At 39.4% G+C, this 19,098-nt stretch overlaps 2 protein-coding genes across 4 annotated transcripts; both read left to right on the forward strand.

The window, feature by feature from the left end:
• The first annotated feature begins 362 nt into the window (after nt 1-362).
• gtpbp8 (GTP binding protein 8) lies at nt 363-10,097 on the forward strand. Of its 3 annotated transcripts, none has more exons than XM_086147743.1 (8): nt 363-623; nt 1,441-1,547; nt 1,742-1,915; nt 2,037-2,190; nt 4,431-4,529; nt 5,395-5,525; nt 5,632-5,731; nt 8,681-10,097. In XM_086147743.1, the coding sequence occupies exons 3-8, from the start codon at nt 1,770-1,772 to the stop codon at nt 8,909-8,911; spliced, it is 861 nt and encodes a 286-aa protein (XP_086003869.1). In that variant the 5' UTR covers nt 363-623; nt 1,441-1,547; nt 1,742-1,769; the 3' UTR covers nt 8,912-10,097. The 3 variants fall into 3 exon arrangements, with proteins under 3 accessions (XP_086003869.1, XP_086003870.1, XP_086003867.1); XM_086147744.1 differs by lacking the exon at nt 1,441-1,547 and adding an exon at nt 8,282-8,400 and having other exon boundaries at nt 8,681-8,904; XM_086147741.1 differs by lacking the exon at nt 1,441-1,547.
• Nucleotides 10,098-12,299: 2,202 nt separating this feature from the next.
• On the forward strand, nt 12,300-17,699 carry slc10a2 (solute carrier family 10 member 2). The gene is made up of 6 exons (XM_086147759.1): nt 12,300-12,893; nt 14,525-14,643; nt 15,284-15,372; nt 15,446-15,621; nt 15,692-15,849; nt 17,236-17,699. The coding sequence occupies exons 1-6, from the start codon at nt 12,496-12,498 to the stop codon at nt 17,421-17,423; spliced, it is 1,128 nt and encodes a 375-aa protein (XP_086003885.1). The 5' UTR covers nt 12,300-12,495; the 3' UTR covers nt 17,424-17,699.
• Nucleotides 17,700-19,098: the final 1,399 nt, after the last annotated feature.

Here is a 19,098-nt window from a genome sequence, read left to right on the forward strand (position 1 = left end):
TGTTTGGTTACAATTTCAACTGTGAACAAACGAAAACATGGAAATAACTAAGATCTTAGTAGATTTCCTGCTATTTCGCTATTTTTCTCTGACCTTTGGGTAATTTGCAATTTTCACATTATGAGAAGCATGTCATGGGTGAATAAAAAAAAAGGTAATTTTCCTCGGATATATTTAGCTTTACCATGAAAAAAACGTAAGCACCATGAAATTATGTGAATAAATTAACTAGAAAACAAATAACAGAAAAACAAAAGTGGAAATAATAACTTGTTGTTTCTCTAAACGGCCACCGGAAGTGCTAGCTACCGGAAGTGCTAGTCTTGTTGTTTCAGCCGGACACATTTAAACGCTGCACCCATCATGGAGGACACTGGCGTATGTAGCCTTAGCTTGTGGTGTTTTCGTTAAAAGTTTAGTTAAACCGAGATGTATATATTTGATGTGAAGGCATGCCTTGATTCCAACGTAAACACGACGTTAGGTTGCGTCTTTTTATGAATATACGACATCTGAATTCAGCATTTTTTCAGGGAATGCTAGTCGTTGGTATCAGCTTCATTTGGATTCAACACTTCGACCGACGCTGAGGGAAAAGCCGGTTCACGATACGGATTTAACTGGTAATTTGTATTTTTCTCATGATAGGCGCTTGGTGTAGTAGTTTTAAACTCGCGAAATTGTCTTAATTAGGATTCAGGCATGACGCAAAACTGGACACTGAAATGTGAAGTAATTTTAGCTGCTAAACTCGCGTTAAAGCCATTGGTTTGGAAGATATTACTTGAACGTAAACAGGGGGAAACTGGGAAAAGTTGGGGAAAAATATTGAAATTCTGACTCTTTTCTCGAATGACCGAATAAACAAATGTTCAGATGAACCCCCAAAAGCCTCTTAAATCAGAGTGATGTTGTTCAGTAAACAGCAACCTCTCTGACCACAAATAAAAGTAGTCCCAGGCTAATACATTTAAGGTCTGTGTTTCAGATTTAGGATAGTGGGAACTTCAGAATAAAAGAAATGTAAAAAGTGCAAACAGAGCTGAATCACCTTTTTCACTCATAAACAAAAATACAATAAATAAAAAGCGATTCTTCCGGTAAAACTGGAGCATTAACGAAACATTGTTCTCTTGTTTTCTTGCATATTAGAGGTCTCAGCGTGAAAATAATCGAATGCCTACTTTTCAATTTGGAAAAAAAAGTCAACATCTTCAAAAAAAGAAAATGTGTCTGTTTTAAGGGAACATGCAAACATATCTTTGTGAAACACCTTTTCTCTGTTAAGTATTATTTTTAATTATTTTTCATCTAGCCTAAAAATGCCTGATACCTTCAGTGAAGATTCATTTGCACGTTTCTTTGCTGCAAATTTATGTTTTATGATCCGGGTAGTTCTGACGTACAATGCTTTCAGTCGTTTGTTTTGTGTTCCCTCAGCTCGGACTTTTCAAGACCGCTGTCCTTCTTTTTTCGTAGCGGCGCTTCACCTTGCCCCTTTCATGCACAGTTTTTGGATCATGGGACGTGCACACGTCTGTCAATTGGTGATGTCTGGTGAAAATGATAGATATGTCTTTCATAAAACATGATCACTCAGTGATTCATACATTGCACAGTGGTTCCCTCCCCATTCACAAAACAAACTCACTCAGCAGCTCAGAGACTCAAAAATCCAATCCTCTATGGCGAGTGACACGTATAAACTCGAGCAACTGCTGTGTGTGTTTGTTTGTCTCAGCAAGCTGGTCTGAAATCTTCAGGGAAACATGTTCGCTACCAGTATTCGCATCTACTCTGTTCCCCGACGCTCCGTCCACAAGCTAGCGTCGCTGCAGAAAGCCTCCACGCTTCCGCAGAAGAAGATGCAGAGTCTGCTTTACCCCTTCAGCGGCCTGGAGCCTTACCTAGACAGGTGAGAGAACTAGCAGGACATTAACTGAATCCAACAGAATTACCAAAGAAAACAACAAGAAAATAATTGGAAAATGTATGCAGTCGTCTTTGACTCCCCAACCGTTGGTTCTTGCGTCCAGCTCCGTGGACACAAAGCCCTTCCAACTCTTCCACCCCAGCGTCGAGGACATCCTGAGGGCGGAGAAGCTCTTCTGCTCCACTCCGTCACACAGGATCGATTACCACGTGTCCGCGGAGCGGATGGATCACGCGCCGGACCTCAAACAGCCAGAGGTCAGCAGTTAAATGACCCCAATTACTATTTTAGGAAAGTAGAAAGAATGTAAAAACGTATTTTGCGATTTTATCAGGACAGGAAGAGTCGTTCAAAACCACGGTTGATTGTTTTAAGGAGGAGTGGCATTCTTTCTGTCGCTAAATGAAGTTTAGTAATAAAACGTAGCAAAGTGTGCTAGTTACATCTAGCAATGCACTGTAGCATTAAGTGTGCAGCGAGTAAGTCAAGGTAAGCAATAGAGCACAAAATGAAAAAATCCCCCCAACTGCTTTCGCATCTTCAGCCCAAATTTACATAATAAATACAGTTTATATCATAACAAAAAGGGTATTAGTCGCTTTTCCATTCATTTTAATAGGGAAATATGATATATCGTATTTTGTGGACCATAAGACCATCAATGGTCTACGTTCATACATAAGGCGCTGATAAAACATACAGTATATAAAGCGAAAAAAAAGTCAGTTTAGTCTTTGTAATCATTGGCAGCTACTGCGAGATTGTAGTTCTTGTACGGATGGAGAGCTGATGCCTTTTCATAAAATTAAAGCACCAAGAAGGACCTCCTCGAAAGTCATCGATCTTCACGTCGGACGCTATCGCTGTTGCCTTGAGTTGAATTGAGACCGTAGATACTCTTCTACCTGCTGTTCACCGTTCAATTTTGTCCTCCAACTGCGGCCGTCTCGCTTTGTTCCCTAAGAAACGCTGTTTAGTCTTTCTAGTCGCTGCAGCTCATCTGCTTGCTTCCTCCGCTTCCGTACCATTGATTCATTAATATCGAATTCTTTCGCAGTTTCTCTATTACCGTGATATACTGCGTGACTGATAGCCTTGAGTTTGAATTCCGCTATGTAAGCGTGTCTCTTAACAGGTGCCATTTTTGGGGGTCCTCATACACACAAATATAAAGTAATATGATGTTGTATTGCAAAAAAAGTGGCAGAGGGAAGCGTACTATGTACTGTTCTCTGATTGGTTTATCGTTGCCAGTGACTCCGGACACCTAAAGTTAGTGTAAGGTCGGAACAACGTTGCATTCCAGCACTACATATTTAGATATCTATCGCTGTCTGACATTGCAACCCATTTTCCACCAAGGGCCGACTTTAATACAGCGTCGCTGTTTCAGGTGGGAATGGTTCGATAATCAATTGAGTGGAGCGACTTTGTTGTTTACCAAAGTCGCACTAAAACATTTTGACAGATGTTTGAGCGTCGTTTACCACATAAATTTGGTTCGAGGTCAATAAGCATAACAAAAATTCTTACATAAGGCGGACAGCTGATTTTTGAGAACATTTAAGGATTCTAAATGTGTCTTATAGTGTGAAAAATATTGTACAAATTAAATTGTGGATCAACTTAGGTCAAGGTATTGCGGTACTGTATTCTTGTGAAAATGACCAAAATAATGAAAACTAATATAAAGTTTTATCCAAAAGTCAACTTAAATCCATCCATGAATGCGCTATTGTCCTGGACATTTTTCACAAACTTAAGTTTGCAGCCGAGTTTGCAATAAAAGTAGCTAGATGAGAGTGCAGGTTTTGCAGAACAAAAGAAGTCGGTGAGTCCACTTAGGTTGAGACTCACAACACATGTCGCTTCCTACATAAAGTAGATCTTGGCCGCCTCTCTTTAAGATGATCTAAAGAATCCCATCATTCCCCCCGAAAAGCGAGCTCTCGGCGACAACAGGGGAGAAACAGCCGCCTTTTAGCGATGCTGAAACCTTGGACAAATGCAACGATACCATATGAATAATAACGGTGGTGCTAACGTTACATGCTAATAGCAGGTGCTGAAATGATAATATTGAAGTAGCCAATATAGAACTGAATTTCTCCACATTGTATATATCAAATTAAGACACAGTACTGTGCTATTCCATGACCGTGTAAAATATAAAATTAGAGAAAACAATGTATTGGGTTAAGAGTCCCAGAGTAAATAAACGGGCTAGGGTAAACAGCATAAGCCTGGGTACCTGTATTAGATGATTTTTGTATTTGGGGTTTTTAAAGATGCTTTGCTTAATAAACACATGTGTAAGGATTAATCCATCCCGTCGTGAAGCGTCTTACTCCAGCAGGATTACCACGACTTCAATATTCATAAATTAAGTAACGTCTTGGGATATCCCTCCACAGAGTAAGCCTATGGCAGCATAGCTAGGAGCTAGCCTAGCGCTAACTGTAAGCATTCGCTAAAAGGAAAGGTTTTGTCTCCTCAGGTGTGTTTCATCGGCCGCAGCAATGTGGGGAAGTCGTCCCTCATAAAAGCTCTGTTCTCCCTGAGCCCGGAGGTGGAGGTCCGAGTCTCCAAGACCCCGGTCAGTCTCTCCACCCCCCTAATCCCAGCTGATGTCGATCGCAAGGCCACACAGATACGCAACCATTCGTCCTTCCGTTCACACGTCACACAAAAAATACAACCATTCACTCCCTCATACACACATCCGGGCAATTCAGGGTCTCCCATTAACCTCTTGCGTGTTTTGGGATTGTTAAGCGCAGGGGTCGGCAACCCGTAACACCCAAAGAGCCATTTGGACCCGGTTTCCTCGGAAAAGAAAACACATCTAAAATAAAGGTACCACTGTATATATTGCTTTTCATTACCTTTACACTTAGTATAAACAAGTGTGAAGTGTGTCGCTTCTGAAATTCACAAAGAATAACGGAAAAAAATTAAATTTTATTTATGTAATGAACCCATTTTGAGCTTTGGGCTTTCAGAGCGTGTAGCGGAGCCTTGACCTGAATTTCCAATAAAAATCGGGGGAAAAAAATCACTGTGTCAGTAAACAATAAAAAAAAAAAAAAATTTGCAAAATATCTTCATAAATATTTATTTTACCTGGTTTATGGGACTTCTGCTCCTGAACTTCTGCGAACTTTACCGGCTGGCGGGTATACCGGCTTCCGCGAGTGTGACGTTATTTTGAGCGGCGAAAAATAATAAATATAATTTTATATTTTATGATTTATTTTCCACTCGGAGCCGCAGTGTAAAGATGAAAGAGCCGCGGGTTGCCGACCCCTGGTGTAGAGGAACCCGGAGAACAATGCGGAACCCCAAGCAGACATGGGGAGAACATGGAAACTCCACAAAGCTTTAGCAAATACATGAAAACCACAATTTTCCTTGTGTTTATTAGTGTTTGATTTCTATACGTTAATGTGTGCGTCCACCAGGGTCACACCAAGAAGATGAACTTCTTCCGCGTGGGCCGGGCCTTCACTGTGGTGGACATGCCGGGTTACGGGTACCGTGCACCCGCGGACTTTGTGGAGATGGTGGAACCCTACCTGTACACCAGGAAGAAGTGAGACGCCTGACGCAAGGGAACGCTTTGCCCTCATCAGCCGTCTTAAGGCCTTTGTTACTTGGAAAACAATCACACCGCCTGACACGTGCACTGGTCTCCCCAGTCTTGCGCGGACTTTCCTGCTGGTGGACGGCAGCGTGGGCATCCAGAAGGCCGACCGGGTCGCCATGGAGATGTGTGAGGAGACCAGGCGGCCGTATGTGGTGAGACCCCACACACACACACACACAATCGATCCCAAAATTTAAGATGAGATGAGAACAACTTTATTAATCCCGAAGGAAATTGTTCTGCCAGAGTTTCACGTAAAAAACATAACAGTAATAGATAATAGTAGAAAGGAGGAAGAATAAGACATATAATGAAATATGTATTGTCTTAACTGTTAGCAGTAACTACAAAGATTGAAGATTCCCTGAGGGAAGAAGAAATAAAGAAATAAACTTAAGAAAATTAAGAAATTAAGAAATAAAATAAATGTTGAACATTTAAAAGTTTTTCACTTTTTTTTTTGTTTTTTTTATTTTACCTTTATAATCATGGGAAATAAACAGTGGTTTAAATATTAAAAAAAAAAACTGTCAAAAATTTGCGTTTAGCTGTAGTTCACCAATCCGGCCAGTAGGGATCAGAATAAATCTAAGCAGAGGTCACACGTGTGTGTGCATGTGTGTGTGTGTGCGTGTGTGTTTTACATCAGCACATCTTGTGTTGTTGTCACGCATCATTTTGTGTGCGACAATGTGATTTGCTTTGTATCTCTAGTGTTTTGTGTGTTTTCGTGTGTGTCAATGCTTCGTTGTGTGTGTCAGTGTTGGAGTGTATGACTGCATGCTGTAGTGAAAATCAATGTGATTTGGTAAGCGCGCGTGTGTGTGTGTGTGTGTGTGTGTGTCAGAGCATGTAACAGGTGTCAGTGTGTTATGGTGTGTGTCACTGTGTTGTTGTTCCAAGTGTTTTGTGACGTTCATGAGTGCATTGAGTGCATTGTGCGTGTATTGTAGTGTGTGACACCATGCTGGAGTGAGTGAGTGAGTGTGTGTGTGTGTGTGTGTGTGTGTGTGTGTGTGTGTGTGTGTGTGTGTGTGTGTGTGTGTGTGTCATGCTGTAGTGAGTCTCAATGTGATTTTGCGAGTGTCTGTCTGTTGTTGTAGTGTGTGTCAATGTATTCTATTGTCCATTATTGTGTTGATGTGTGTGTCGGTGCTTTGTAGTGTATCTCACAATGTCTTGCGTTGTTTTGTGTTTACTTGTGCGTCAGTACGTTGTAGTGTGTGTCAAATATGATTTGGTTCGGTATCAGTGTGTATGTGCTTTGTGTGGTTTGTTGTATATCAGCGCATTATAGTGAGCATTAGTGTGTGATATTGTGCATCAGTGTATTGTTGTGCGTGAATCCGTGTGTTATCGTGTGAATGTGCGATGTCAGGTGCGCAACTGTGTTTTTGTGTGTCCCTTTTTTAATGTGCATCAGTGTGTTTAATTTAAATGCGTGTGTGTGTCATTTTGTGCGAGTGTTTTGTATTTTTCATCAGTGTATTGCGTGTTGTTGTCGTGCACATTCATGCGTTGCAGTGTGCGTGTGACTGTCAATGGGATTTTGTTATCTGTGTGTCAGTGTGTTGTTATGCATGTTATTGTGCACCAGTGTGTTATATTGTTCATTAGTGTGTGTCTGTGTGTTGTAGTGTGCGACAGCAGGCTGATTTCAAGGTCAAATGGAACTTAGCAAAGCATCTGTGTCTTTGTTTAGTGTGTTGGTGTGTTGTCGTCTGTGTCAGTGTTTTCTAGTGTGCGTCTCTTTGTTATTGTGTGCATCAGTGTGTTGTAGTGTGTGTCAGTCTTTCATTTGTTGCGCGCTGTCATTTTGTGTGTCATCGTATTGTATTTCCCATCAGGGCATTATAGTGTGCGTCAGTGTGTGTCATTGTATTCCGTTGTCCATCAGTGTGTTGTAGTGCGCATCAATGTGTTTTTATCTGTGTGTGTGTGGGTCTAGGTGTAGATGTGTGTGTCATGCTGTAGTGAGTTTGAATGCAATTTAGCTTGTGTCCGTGTGTCGTTGTGGTGTGTATCAGTGTTATTGCTTTGTAGTGTGTGTCAGTGTATTCTGTTCTCCATCTGTGTGTGTGTGTGTGTGTGTGTCATGTGGTAGTGAGTTTCAATGGGATTTCGCTAGTGTGTGTGTGTTGTTTTAGTGTGTGTCAGTGTATTCTATTAGTGTGTGTGTATGTGTGTGTGTGTGTGTGTCTGTCTGTCTCATTCTGTAGTCAGTATCATATGATTTTGCTAGTGTGTGTATGTGTTGTTTAAGTGTGTGTCAGTGTACTCCATTAGTGTGTGTGTGTGTGTGTGTGATGCTGTAGTGAGTTTCAATGTGATTTTATTAGTATCCTGTGTGTTGTATTGTGTGTGTGTTTGTCACATTGTAGTGAGTTTGAATGTGATTTTGCTAGCGTCCATGTGTTGCTGTAGTGTGTGTCTGTATACCCTGTTGTTTATTAGTTGGATGTAGTATGCCTGTGTGTGTATGTGTATGTATGTGTGTGCGTGTGTGTGTCATTCTGTAGTCAGTTTCAATGTGATTTTGCAAGTGTCTGTCTGTTGTATTGTGTGTCATTGTATTCTATGGTCCATTAGTGTGTGTGTGTGTGTGTGTGTGTTTCGGGGGGTGTCATGCTGTTCATCAGTGTGCGTCAGTGTGTACACTCCAGCTTTAACCTCATACCTCCCACACACACACACACACACAGATTGTGGTGACGAAGGTGGACAAGTGCAGTCGAGGGTTACTGCTGAGGTACCTGTTGAACCTCCAGCAGCTCATCCAGACTGGGACCACCAGCTGCTTCCCTCAGCCCTTCCTTGTCAGGTGACACACACACACACACACACACACACACACACTGGCTCACAGCCAGTCTACTCTCTGCTCCATGTGACTCAAGCAATGGAAAACCTCATTTCTGGGAGGAAAGACAAAATAACACACCTCTATTCGAATTACATCACTCCGCCAAAACATCAAAACAAAAAGGTTTAACTGAAAAAAAAAAAAAATTAAAAATGCAATCATCAGAAACTTAAGTTGGGAGGGAAGAGAAAAAAAACAAACTCATCCCTTTCTTTCTTTCCTTCCTTTCGCGAACCAGCTCACTCCATTTTTCGGGGATTTACCTGCTGAGGTGCTTCATCGCTCACGTGACGGGCAGCATCCGGCTGAAGGACACGTCTCAGAGCTGACACCCCCCACCTTCCATCCCACCCCGACGGACTCCCTTTGCGGCGATGACGGCCATATTTGTCGGAAAATTCCCCGGGAGGGGTTCCGAAGAAGTACAATTGTACGAACGCGGCCTTTTTTTTTTTTTTTGGCCATTTAAGTGAAAACTTAAAATACCGGCGATCTTCAAGGGCCGAGTGTCTTCTAGTCAGGCACGTCCCCTTCTGGACTGTGACGGGGTCGTGGGTGTGACCCTGGGGTCATGTGACCCGACGGTCATCCAATGACAACGTGAGTAAAATACATTACCGGCTGTTATTGGCTGCGGGGGTTCTCAGTCATCAGGTCATGGTGAATTCTCGTCGAAATCTTCTTGTCGTGGCAACTGGGAACAACCTGATTTCTGCCGAACGACCGAACATTTACATAACAAGCCACCATAACCAAGACCCGCCCAAAACCCTGGCAGTTATATTGGGAAACTCCCCGCAGAACTAAAAAAAGCCTCTCGGATAAAGGCTGAAATGTTTTCAAGTGAAGAAATTCAAGTCCAGTTGTCACCACAGGGAAGATTTCAACAAGGTTGTTATGATTGATGTAAATAAAAGTAGTTATTAATCAGTGTCATTTATGTTTAAATTCTATTCTTGACTTAACAGTGGGACATTTACAGGCTGTTTTCTGCACACACACACTCACACACACACTAGGCCCTATAGGGCTTTCTTAACAGCATAGCATATAATCATGGCTGATTACCAATGCTAATTATGATAGCAATTGTTATGCTAATTGTCCAAAATAAGAAAATAATGCATGTTTTGAACGTTTTAATGTAGCTAATATAAGAGAAATAATCCGAGCGACCCCGAAAACCAGTGGGAAATTATCTTACCAGCAATCTGTGAATTTTTTTTAGGTGTGTGTGTGTTGTGTGTGTGTGTGTGCGCGCGCAGTATGAAGAAGCGCCGTCTCCTGAAACTACAACCCTGTGTTATCTCTGCTGATCTTAAATCCAGATAAGGATCTGATCTCCGTCTTTTGGGAAACCTTTTTTTCTTTGTCCGGGCCGTTAAAAAGAAAAAAGGAAACTACACACTGTGACCTTGACCTTCGTCTCTCTTGCCCGTAAAAACTTTTTTACAAGCCGCGCATTTCTCGTTTCGACGCATCAGATTCCAACGGGTTCGTTATTCGGCCCCGCGGTTTAACTGGGAAAAACGTGGGCAGATGCAGCTGGTTTGCAGACCTTCAAAATAAAAGTACCTGATTTTTTTTATCAAAAAAAAAATCTAATTGTTTAATTATTTATTTTAAAAAAATAAATTCGCATTGCCGATGGCAAATCTTCCTGATTTTGGTTGTCTTTTAATGGTCTTATTGGTTCATTTTTGCCAGACGTGACATTTTGTTTCTGCAGATTGAAGGGTCGACGAGCCGATGAAGAAATGTTTGACCGGTAATCATCATCCAGCCGCGCAAGTTTGGGCAGACAAGCTTGAACATTAACCCCAAAAAAATAAAATAGAAACGCTCGGAATTTTTGCCATTAAACTCCCGATCGCTATAAAAACAAATGTCTCCGGCAAATAGCCTGGATCCTGGATGCTAGCGTTAGCGACGCCGATTTCTTTGCTTTGTAATGAATTACCGGTGACGAGCCTTGAAAGCGATGATGATAACAGTGATGAAACGTTGAAGGAGGAATTGGATAAAATCTAATGAAAAATCATAAAATCTGTGACGTGAGAAATACCTGGAGGCTTTTTTGGGAAGCTCTCCGTAGCCGAAGCCCTTCCAACATCCGACTCTAACACCAGATTCCCACGCGGGAGAACGACAAACTCGACACAGGTAGCAAGAGCTATATGATTTTCAAATTAAAAAAAAAAAAAAAAACAGCTAAAAGATGGCTTCAAAATCCTGACCATCCCCCTTTCAGGTGAAGAAGGTCGCCCCACCCCCCCCAACGTTGTCCTTTAACTCCGCAGTTAGGCATTAAATCATCCAGACGGAGAGGTAAGAGAGACCTTTTTTTTTAAAAAACAATTCCCTCTTCGCTAAATTCCTTTTCAATCTCTTTTATTTGTGTGCTTCTTTGTTTTGTTTTTTTTTCCACCAAACACGTCCGTGTCGGCCTTTTTTATCGGTTGCCGATTCATCATCAAAAACCGTGACGTAAGTGCGAGTTGCGTAACGATACGGCGATAAGGAAGAGATGGTCAGATAAGGGGAGCGGGAACGCGGATGGGTGGATTTAAATTTTTTTAAGTATGGTCGTCACCGGAGATAAAGTTTCTCATTGTGTGTTTTTTTCAGATGATTTTGCAGAATTTTTCCATCTGATTATATTTTGCCTGATTCGTGAAGAAATTCAACTAAATCTATAACCAAAAATTCCAATAAAAAAGGAGCAAAAATGTCTTTAAAATGTGCAAGAATCTAAATATAAGTTCAGTCAGGCCAAACTTAAAAAAGGAAATGAAATGAAATTGATGATAGAATGAATAAGTTCATTTAAGGAAATTAATGAATGAATTATAAAGTATACATGGATTTTTTTATTTTTTTTTAAAGTGCAAACTGAAATAAAGCCAGTCAGGCCAAACTTGATGAAATTAAATTAAACTGAATTTGATGTTTTCCAAAAATTGGATCCAAATTGGATCAACAGCTGTATTATTTGTCTAAACCTGGATTTGATTTAATATTTTTTTAAATGGCCATGAACTGTCGGCCATGAACTGTCAATAAAATAACTACAATAAAATGGGCGTTGATTTGAGTTTCTCTGCTTTTTATGTTCGTTGTAAATGTGCCAATATTAAAATTCATAAAGGAATAAATATATTTTATATCTTATTTAATAGGATTTGAGTGGAAATGTTCAAAATTAGGTTCGGCAAGAATAAGTAAGTTAATGAATGGAAAAATAAAGAAAGATGTGAAAGAAAAAGTAAATTCAATTCAGTCAGGCCAAACTTTAAAAAAATTCAGATGCATTAAGGTAAATAAATTTAACTACGTTGATTTAAGTAAATGTATGAATGAAACAGTATTCTCTGTAAAAATGGGAAAAAATTTAATCCACTAAGAATGAATTGACGTTGGTCTGGTCATGCTTAAAATAAAATAAAATCGTGTTCAGAAAAGTAAAATAAAAGAAAATTGAAAAAAAATAAAAAAAACAAAAAAGGGAACAAACCCAAATTTCAATGCCAAATCAATTATCTTTTATTTTCATTATTCCAAAAAACCTGTATTGACAATGTCGACCTGGCAATAAATAGTTGAATGTTTATTTAAAACAAAACTAATATAAATATTCCTGGGGGGGGTTAAAAAAAAAAAAAACTCAGCCAGAATCCGGCAAAGACGCGGCCGCCGCCGAGCCTCCAATAAAGAGTTTTAAGAGGCCAAAGGGCAACAGAAGCCTCGCGGTGCGTCTTCGCTTTACGTGCACGTGCTCGGAGCACTGACCCCATAAAAGACGAATATTGGTTAATTTTTTATTTAACTTTTTTTTTTTTTTTTTTTTTATTTCCGAACCGTCTTAAGCAGGGGGAGCCATCGCCGGGCCGCACATTCGGCCCGCCGTCGTTCCTCAGGAGCAGGTCGGTTTTATACCCCCGTTACCTTGGAGATTCTTTTATTCTCTTTCAAGATAATTTGGCTAATTTTCTCCGTGTGTGTGTGTGTGTGTGTGTGTGAGGCAGGTTTTTAAAATCTTCAAGGAGGGTCAAAATGTCAATGCTGATGGCGACGGCCGAGGCGCCGCTCACCTGCCGTTCCCACGCCGCCGTCTGCTCGGGGACGAACTGCGTCGTCCCCGTCGACGACTTCAATGCCGTGCTGAGCCTGGTTCTCAGCACGGTGCTCACCATCATGCTGGCTATGGTCATGTTCTCCATGGGCTGCACCGTGGACGCCGCCAAGCTGTGGGGTCACCTCCGGAGGCCGTGGGGGATCGTCATCGGCTTCCTCTGCCAGTTCGGCATCATGCCGTTCACCGCCTTCGCCCTGTCGCTGGCCTTCGGCGTGCTGCCGGTGCAGGCCGTGGTCATCATCATCATGGGCTGCTGTCCCGGAGGCGCCGGCTCCAACATCATCTGCTACTGGCTGGACGGAGACATGGATCTCAGGTGAGGACGGCGAGTGTGATAATATCATTGATATTATCTCGTCCTTTTGTTGACTGAATCGGATTCCGTTGGCTCATCGAGATAATAAATAATAACAATATATACATTATAATAAAAAATAAAATAAAAAGAAACATTTGATGATTTCCAAAAGTTTGGATCCAAATAAATAAATCCTGGATTTTATTTTATTTCATTTTTCATTTTATTTTATTTTATGACTGAATCAGATTCTGTTGGCTCATCAAGATAATAAATAATAATGATATATACATTATAATATGATAATAAACACATTTGATGATTTCCAAAAATTGGATCCAAATAAATAAATCCTGGATTTTATTTTATTTCATTTTTCATTTTATTTTATTTTATGACTGAATCAGACTCGTTCGTTCATCGAGATAATAGATAATAATGATGTATACATTGTAATATAAAAATAAATACATTTGATGATTTCCAAAAATTGGATCCAAATAAATAAATCCTAGATTTTATTTTATTTTTTATTTGATTTTATTTTATGACTGAATCAGATTCCGTTGGCTCATCGAGATAATAAATAATACTAACATATATATTATAATATAAAATAAATACATTTGATGATTTCCAAAAATTGGATCCAAATAAATAAATCCTGGATTTCATTTTATTATTTATTTTTTTATTTTATTTAATTTCATTTTATTTTATTTTATTTTATTTTATTGGACAGGGTTGAGTTGGTCAGATTTGAGATTGTTGATAAAGAAGCAACCATAAACTGTCAATAAAATAAGCAGTGGCTTGAGTTTCTCTGCTCTTTATGTTAGTTGTAAATTTGCCCATATTAAAAATCATAAAGGAATAACTGTATTTTGTATCTTATAAAATAGGATTTGAGGGGAAATGCTCGGCAAAAATGAATGGAAAAATAAAAAGGAAATGTGAAAGAAAAAACTAAATTAAATTCAGTCAGGCCAAACTCCAAAAATCTGTTGAATTAAATGAGAATAAATTTAACAAAAATCATTAAAGTAAATGTATAAATAAAACAGTATTCCCTAAAAAAATGGTAATAAAATCTAAACCTTCAAGAATTGACCATGTCATACTTAAAATACATTTAAGTTCACAAAAGTAAAATAAAATGAAATAATAAATAAACAAATTGAACAAAACAGCGTCATAATTGGCCTATATTGAATTCCAAATTGACAATCTTTTATTTTCATTATTCTAAAAAGAACAATCATAATAGTTATATATATAATGGAATATGTAATATATAATAATAATCATAAATAAATAAATAAATCATCTTGGGTTTTTTTAATGTATTTGTTTTTCCATTCATTTTCTCTTACATTTGGAATTTTTCTATTTATTTTTGACATATTTTATATTATATATAATCATTCAAAGTCTCGATCCGCACAAGTTAGCAAATTTACCGCGTGTGACGTTCTTAAAAAAAACTCTCCAAAATTAAAAATTTCAATTAAAAACACAGCCGTTCCTAAAGCAAATGTTGGGTTAAACGCATGCTTTCGTAGATGAATTTGGAGTTTTCCAATCAGGTTGGGGGTCGTGAACTTTTTAAGAACGCCGTTTCCTCGCTGACCCTCCCTTCTTCTTCTCAGCATCAGTATGACGGCCTGCTCCTCCATCCTGGCCCTTGGGATGATGCCCCTCTGCCTCCTCATCTACACCAGCGTCTGGACGTCCCCCAGCACTATCCAGATCCCCTACGACAGCATCGGTAGGCGTATATATATATACACTGCTCAAAAAAATAAAGGGAACACTTAAAAAACACATCCTAGATCTAAATGAATGAAATATTCTTATGAAACTCTTTCCACAGTTGAATGTGCCGACAACAAAATCACACAAAAATGATCAATGGAAATCAATTGTATCAACCCATGGAGGTCTGGATTAGGAATCACACTCCAAATTAAAGTGTAAAAACAAACTCCAGGCTGATCCAACTTTGATGTAATGTCCTTAAAACAAGTCAAAATGAATCTGTGTTGCTTCCTGAGTGGACACTATGATTTCACAGAAGTGTGATTGACTTGGAGTTACATTGTGTTGTTCAAGTGTTCCCTTTATTTTTTTGAGCAGTATATATATATATATATATATATATATATATCAATGTTAAGAATAAAATGTATGCATCTATTTTGTTTTGAAATCCCGCCATCGGCAGGGAAAGGGTTCATCCGCCTCCGCGTTCCGGTATGAGATTTTACAGCTGGAATAAACATTCCTCTTAGCAACAGGGTTTTTTTTTTTTAAATATTTTTATTTTTTTATACGACACGGCGTTTCGTAACGGCGTCGGCGTGCATTCCATCAGCCAATCCGAAGCCTTTGCTCCCCCCCGTCCCCAGGTATCACGCTGGTGGCCCTCCTGGTCCCCATCACTTTCGGGATGTTCGTCAAACGCCGCTGGCCCCATCACGCCAAGAAGATCCTCAAGGTAAGGGATATTTTCACAATCCTGCTCGCCGCCGCCGCTGTTAACAAACCCCGCCTCCTTCTCCCGCTGACAGGTGGGCTCAATCTCCGGCTTCGCCCTCATCGTTATCATCGCTGTGGTCGGGGGGATCCTGTACCAGTCCTCCTGGACCATCGCCCCGTCCCTCTGGGTCATCGGCACCGTCTACCCCTTCATCGGCTTCGGCCTGGGCTTCCTGCTGGCCCGCTTCGTCGGTCAGCCCTGGTACAGGTAAGCCCCGCCCACCGCCGCCGCCGAACCGCCATTAAAACAGCATAAACGAACCTCACCCCTACCCAAGGTGCCGGACCATCGCCCTGGAGACGGGCTTCCAGAACGCCCAGCTGTGCAGCACCATCGTCCAGCTGTCCTTCAGCCCCGCCGAGCTGGAGATCATGTTCGCCTTCCCCCTCATCTACAGCATCTTCCAGCTGGTGGTGGCCGTCATGTGTGTGGGAGGTAAGACGCTAAATTAAATTACAGTGGGGGAAAAAAAAGGGATTAATCTAGATTAATCTAGATTAATTAATAAATCTAAATCAACTGAATTTGCTGGAAATTTAGTAAGAAAAAAATGTTGAAATGAAATGAAAACACCAACACGGTCATTGATTCATTGATTAGCTGAAACAATATGCCTGGAATTTACAGATGAAATTGAATTAGATAAATCAAATCAGTTTAATCAGATTGAAGGGCTTTAATTGAAATCAAATTAAATGTAAATTGGAAAAAAAAATAAAGTAATTTATTTAACTTCGATAAATATATCAGGAAATGTATCCAAATTAATAAATGATGAGAAAGAACTTGCTGGAAATGTATAATAACAGTAGATTCAATTAAATTTTATTAAATAAATCTAAAACTGCAGATCTTGGGGATTTGCTGGAAATTGTTTAAAATCAATTACATTTGATCTAATTAATCAAGAACTAAAACCAGTACACCAATTGATTGGATGAAACATATGCCTGGAATTTATAGATAAAATTACATTTGATTAAATTAGATTAATCATATCCATTTAAATCAGGTTGAATGGCATTTGGTGAAATTAGATGAAATGTAATTAAAAAAACAAAGTCAATTGTTTTACTTGGATTTAATTTTTCAGGAAATTAATCCAAATTAGTTAATGATGAGAATTTGCTGGAAATTTGTTAAAAAAGAAAGATTAAATTATATTAAATTAATCAAGACATAAATCTAAACAGGCAAATGATTAGCTGAAAGGATTTGCTGGAAATTTGTAAAAAAAAATTAATAAAATGAAAGGAAATAATTTAATTAATCAAGATCTAACACCAACACAGCAATTGATTAGCTGAAACAACATGTCAGGAATCTGTAAATAAAATTGTATTACATTGAGTGAAATCAATACAATATATAAATTTATCAATAAAATAAATTAGATTAGATTAAATTAGATGAAGTGACAATGAAAATAAGTGAAATGAAATTGTAATCATTAAATCATCATCATTAAAAAATAATGCATTCAAACAAATGATCATAAATTAAATTAATCAAGAAATCAACTTGATAAAAATCAAAATTAAATTGATCTAAAAGAAGGATAAAAAGAAGGAAGGAAGGAAATTTCTTTTGTAAATGTCAGAAATTAATTCGAGATAAAGTCCTCCAAACAACAAAAAATATGAAAAGGGAGCAGTGGAGAATCAGTCTGATTTTTTTTTTCTCCTCCACATAGTAAAGTAAAATATTTTTTATCATAAAAATTAAAATGCAAAAAATTACACAATAGTGAGAACATAGGAACGCGGAGGTCAAAGGTCACTGGAGGAGCAAAACAATGCAAACCGAATTTGTCCGCTTCAGGTTACCAGATGTACAAAAGGTTGTGTGGCCGAGGCTCGCCGAGGGAAGACTGCGCGTCGCCAGAGGGGGACGCCGGCGAGACGGTCAAAGAGAAGCACTACGACGAGGAGAGCGGCGCTTTGGAGCGCGACGAGAACGACAACACCGAGGAGAAGGGGAAGCACTCGGACAAAAACACCAAACTTTGAGCGTCTGTCGCCCCCTGCTGGCCTGGAGGCCATCTTCCCACGTACATAGAAAACATTTTCCCAGTAACTCCCACTAGTGTGACAACTTTCAACACTGTCTACTATCAATATTTAATACTATTTAATCAGTGCGTGTACGTTGTGTGAGTGATTTTATTTATTGTTTACTTTGAGTGTGACCTTATTGTGCGTTCGAGCTCTTCATGTACTCGAGTGTGCTTCAAATAAAGAGACTGTAAACCGATTGGAGGACAAGCATTTGTTTTCGCCCGGTAACAGCTGAGGTCAGTATAATTATACAGAAAGGCCAGATGTCATCATATTTTTTAAAAGACTACATAAATTATATCATTATATTTATATGGTTGCAGATGTCCATACATGTTTGTTCTAGACGGATGAATTTCATACATGTGAGTAGTGCAGCCCACTTAATCAACAGGTTGAGACAGTGGAGGATATCTATATATATATGCATGTACAGTAAACCCTTGTTTTGTGCGGGGGTTACGTTCCAAAAAGAACTCGTGGTAGGCAAAATCCGTGAAGTAGAAACCTTAATTTTTTTTTTTACAATTATTATACAATTAAATATTCTATTATACATTGAAAAGAAAGAAAAAAACATTTTACAGTTATGAAAATAATTGCGGACAGTTGCCACCCTTTTTGCATCCTTATTAAAACTTATTGCTGCTGTCGTCCTTGTGTTTTTTTCTTCCTTCTTTATGGAACGAACGGAAGATTCATTAATTCCGTAGTGCCGACCTACAGCCGCATAGCTTTTACCTTCCCTTAGCATGTCCAGAAATTTAACTTTATCTGCGATAGATAGCATCTTCTGCTGCCTTTTGGGCCCTGCCACAGGCGCTTTTGTCGGTCCAGAGCGTTTTGTCAACATGGGTTTTAGAGAAACTTGAAATTGCGAGAGAATTTGCATGGACGTAATGTAAATTTGGCAAGCTGTTTTATGTACGTGTACATATTAAACTGCGACATTATTGACGCACAGGTAGAGAAGAAGCAGAGTGACTTTTTAGCCAATCAGAATGCAGAACACAATGCACGATGCAAATCCGTGAAGTAGCGAAACCGTGAAAAGTAAACCGCGTTATAGCAAGGGACCACTGTATACATATACAAATATAGTAAAAAAAACATACAGATGAAGAATAAATGCATTGAATCGTGATAGAAGTAATACAATATCTATATTAACTATTACATATGTATACTGTGCGTGCCAGGTGGGTTATACCAAGTGCATGTGATGCGTTAGTGCAGTAGCACTAGATGGTAGTAGCTGTGGCTATTAGCTTACCGCATGTTGCATGCTGTTTATACTTGCTTGAATATTCAGAATATTCAGAATATTAGCAGTCTGAAAGAAACTGCCACCCGGCAGCTACTTCAGGACTCTGTTGGTGAAAGAGTTCAAGCAGGAATACCGGGGTCTTCTCACATCCACCATTCCCAACTCAGTCACCCTTGGGTATCAGTCCAGGAAACATCAGGCCTGGATTGACGTCAATGACATAGTGCCAGAACAGCATATCTCCAAAAACAGAAAAGCTTTCCAAGTCTGGCAACATACTCCAGAACCAAAGCCAACGTTCAGAGAGGGTTGAGAGAGTTAAAGAACAACTGGTAGATGAGAAAGGCTCTAGAACTCGAG

This window comes from Fistularia commersonii, chromosome 6, assembly GCF_037954325.1.
Source record: "Fistularia commersonii isolate RoL2024-O1a breed Wild chromosome 6, RoL_Fcom_v1.0, whole genome shotgun sequence".
Classification (NCBI taxonomy): Eukaryota; Metazoa; Chordata; class Actinopteri; order Syngnathiformes; family Fistulariidae; genus Fistularia; species Fistularia commersonii.

Bases quoted from the DNA above. Each gene is read 5' to 3' on its own strand.
- gtpbp8 (XM_086147743.1), top strand. From the start codon at position 1,770: ATGTTCGCTACCAGTATTCGCATCTACTCTGTTCCCCGACGCTCCGTC. The intron at 1,916-2,036 runs GTGAGAGAACTA...TCTTGCGTCCAG, and splicing joins CTGGAGCCTTACCTAGACAG to CTCCGTGGACACAAAGCCCT. The intron at 5,526-5,631 runs GTGAGACGCCTG...TGGTCTCCCCAG, and splicing joins TACCTGTACACCAGGAAGAA to TCTTGCGCGGACTTTCCTGC.
- slc10a2 (XM_086147759.1), top strand. From the start codon at position 12,496: ATGTCAATGCTGATGGCGACGGCCGAGGCGCCGCTCACCTGCCGTTCC. The intron at 12,894-14,524 runs GTGAGGACGGCG...TCTTCTTCTCAG, and splicing joins GACGGAGACATGGATCTCAG to CATCAGTATGACGGCCTGCT. The intron at 15,850-17,235 runs GTAAGACGCTAA...TGTCCGCTTCAG, and splicing joins GGCCGTCATGTGTGTGGGAG to GTTACCAGATGTACAAAAGG.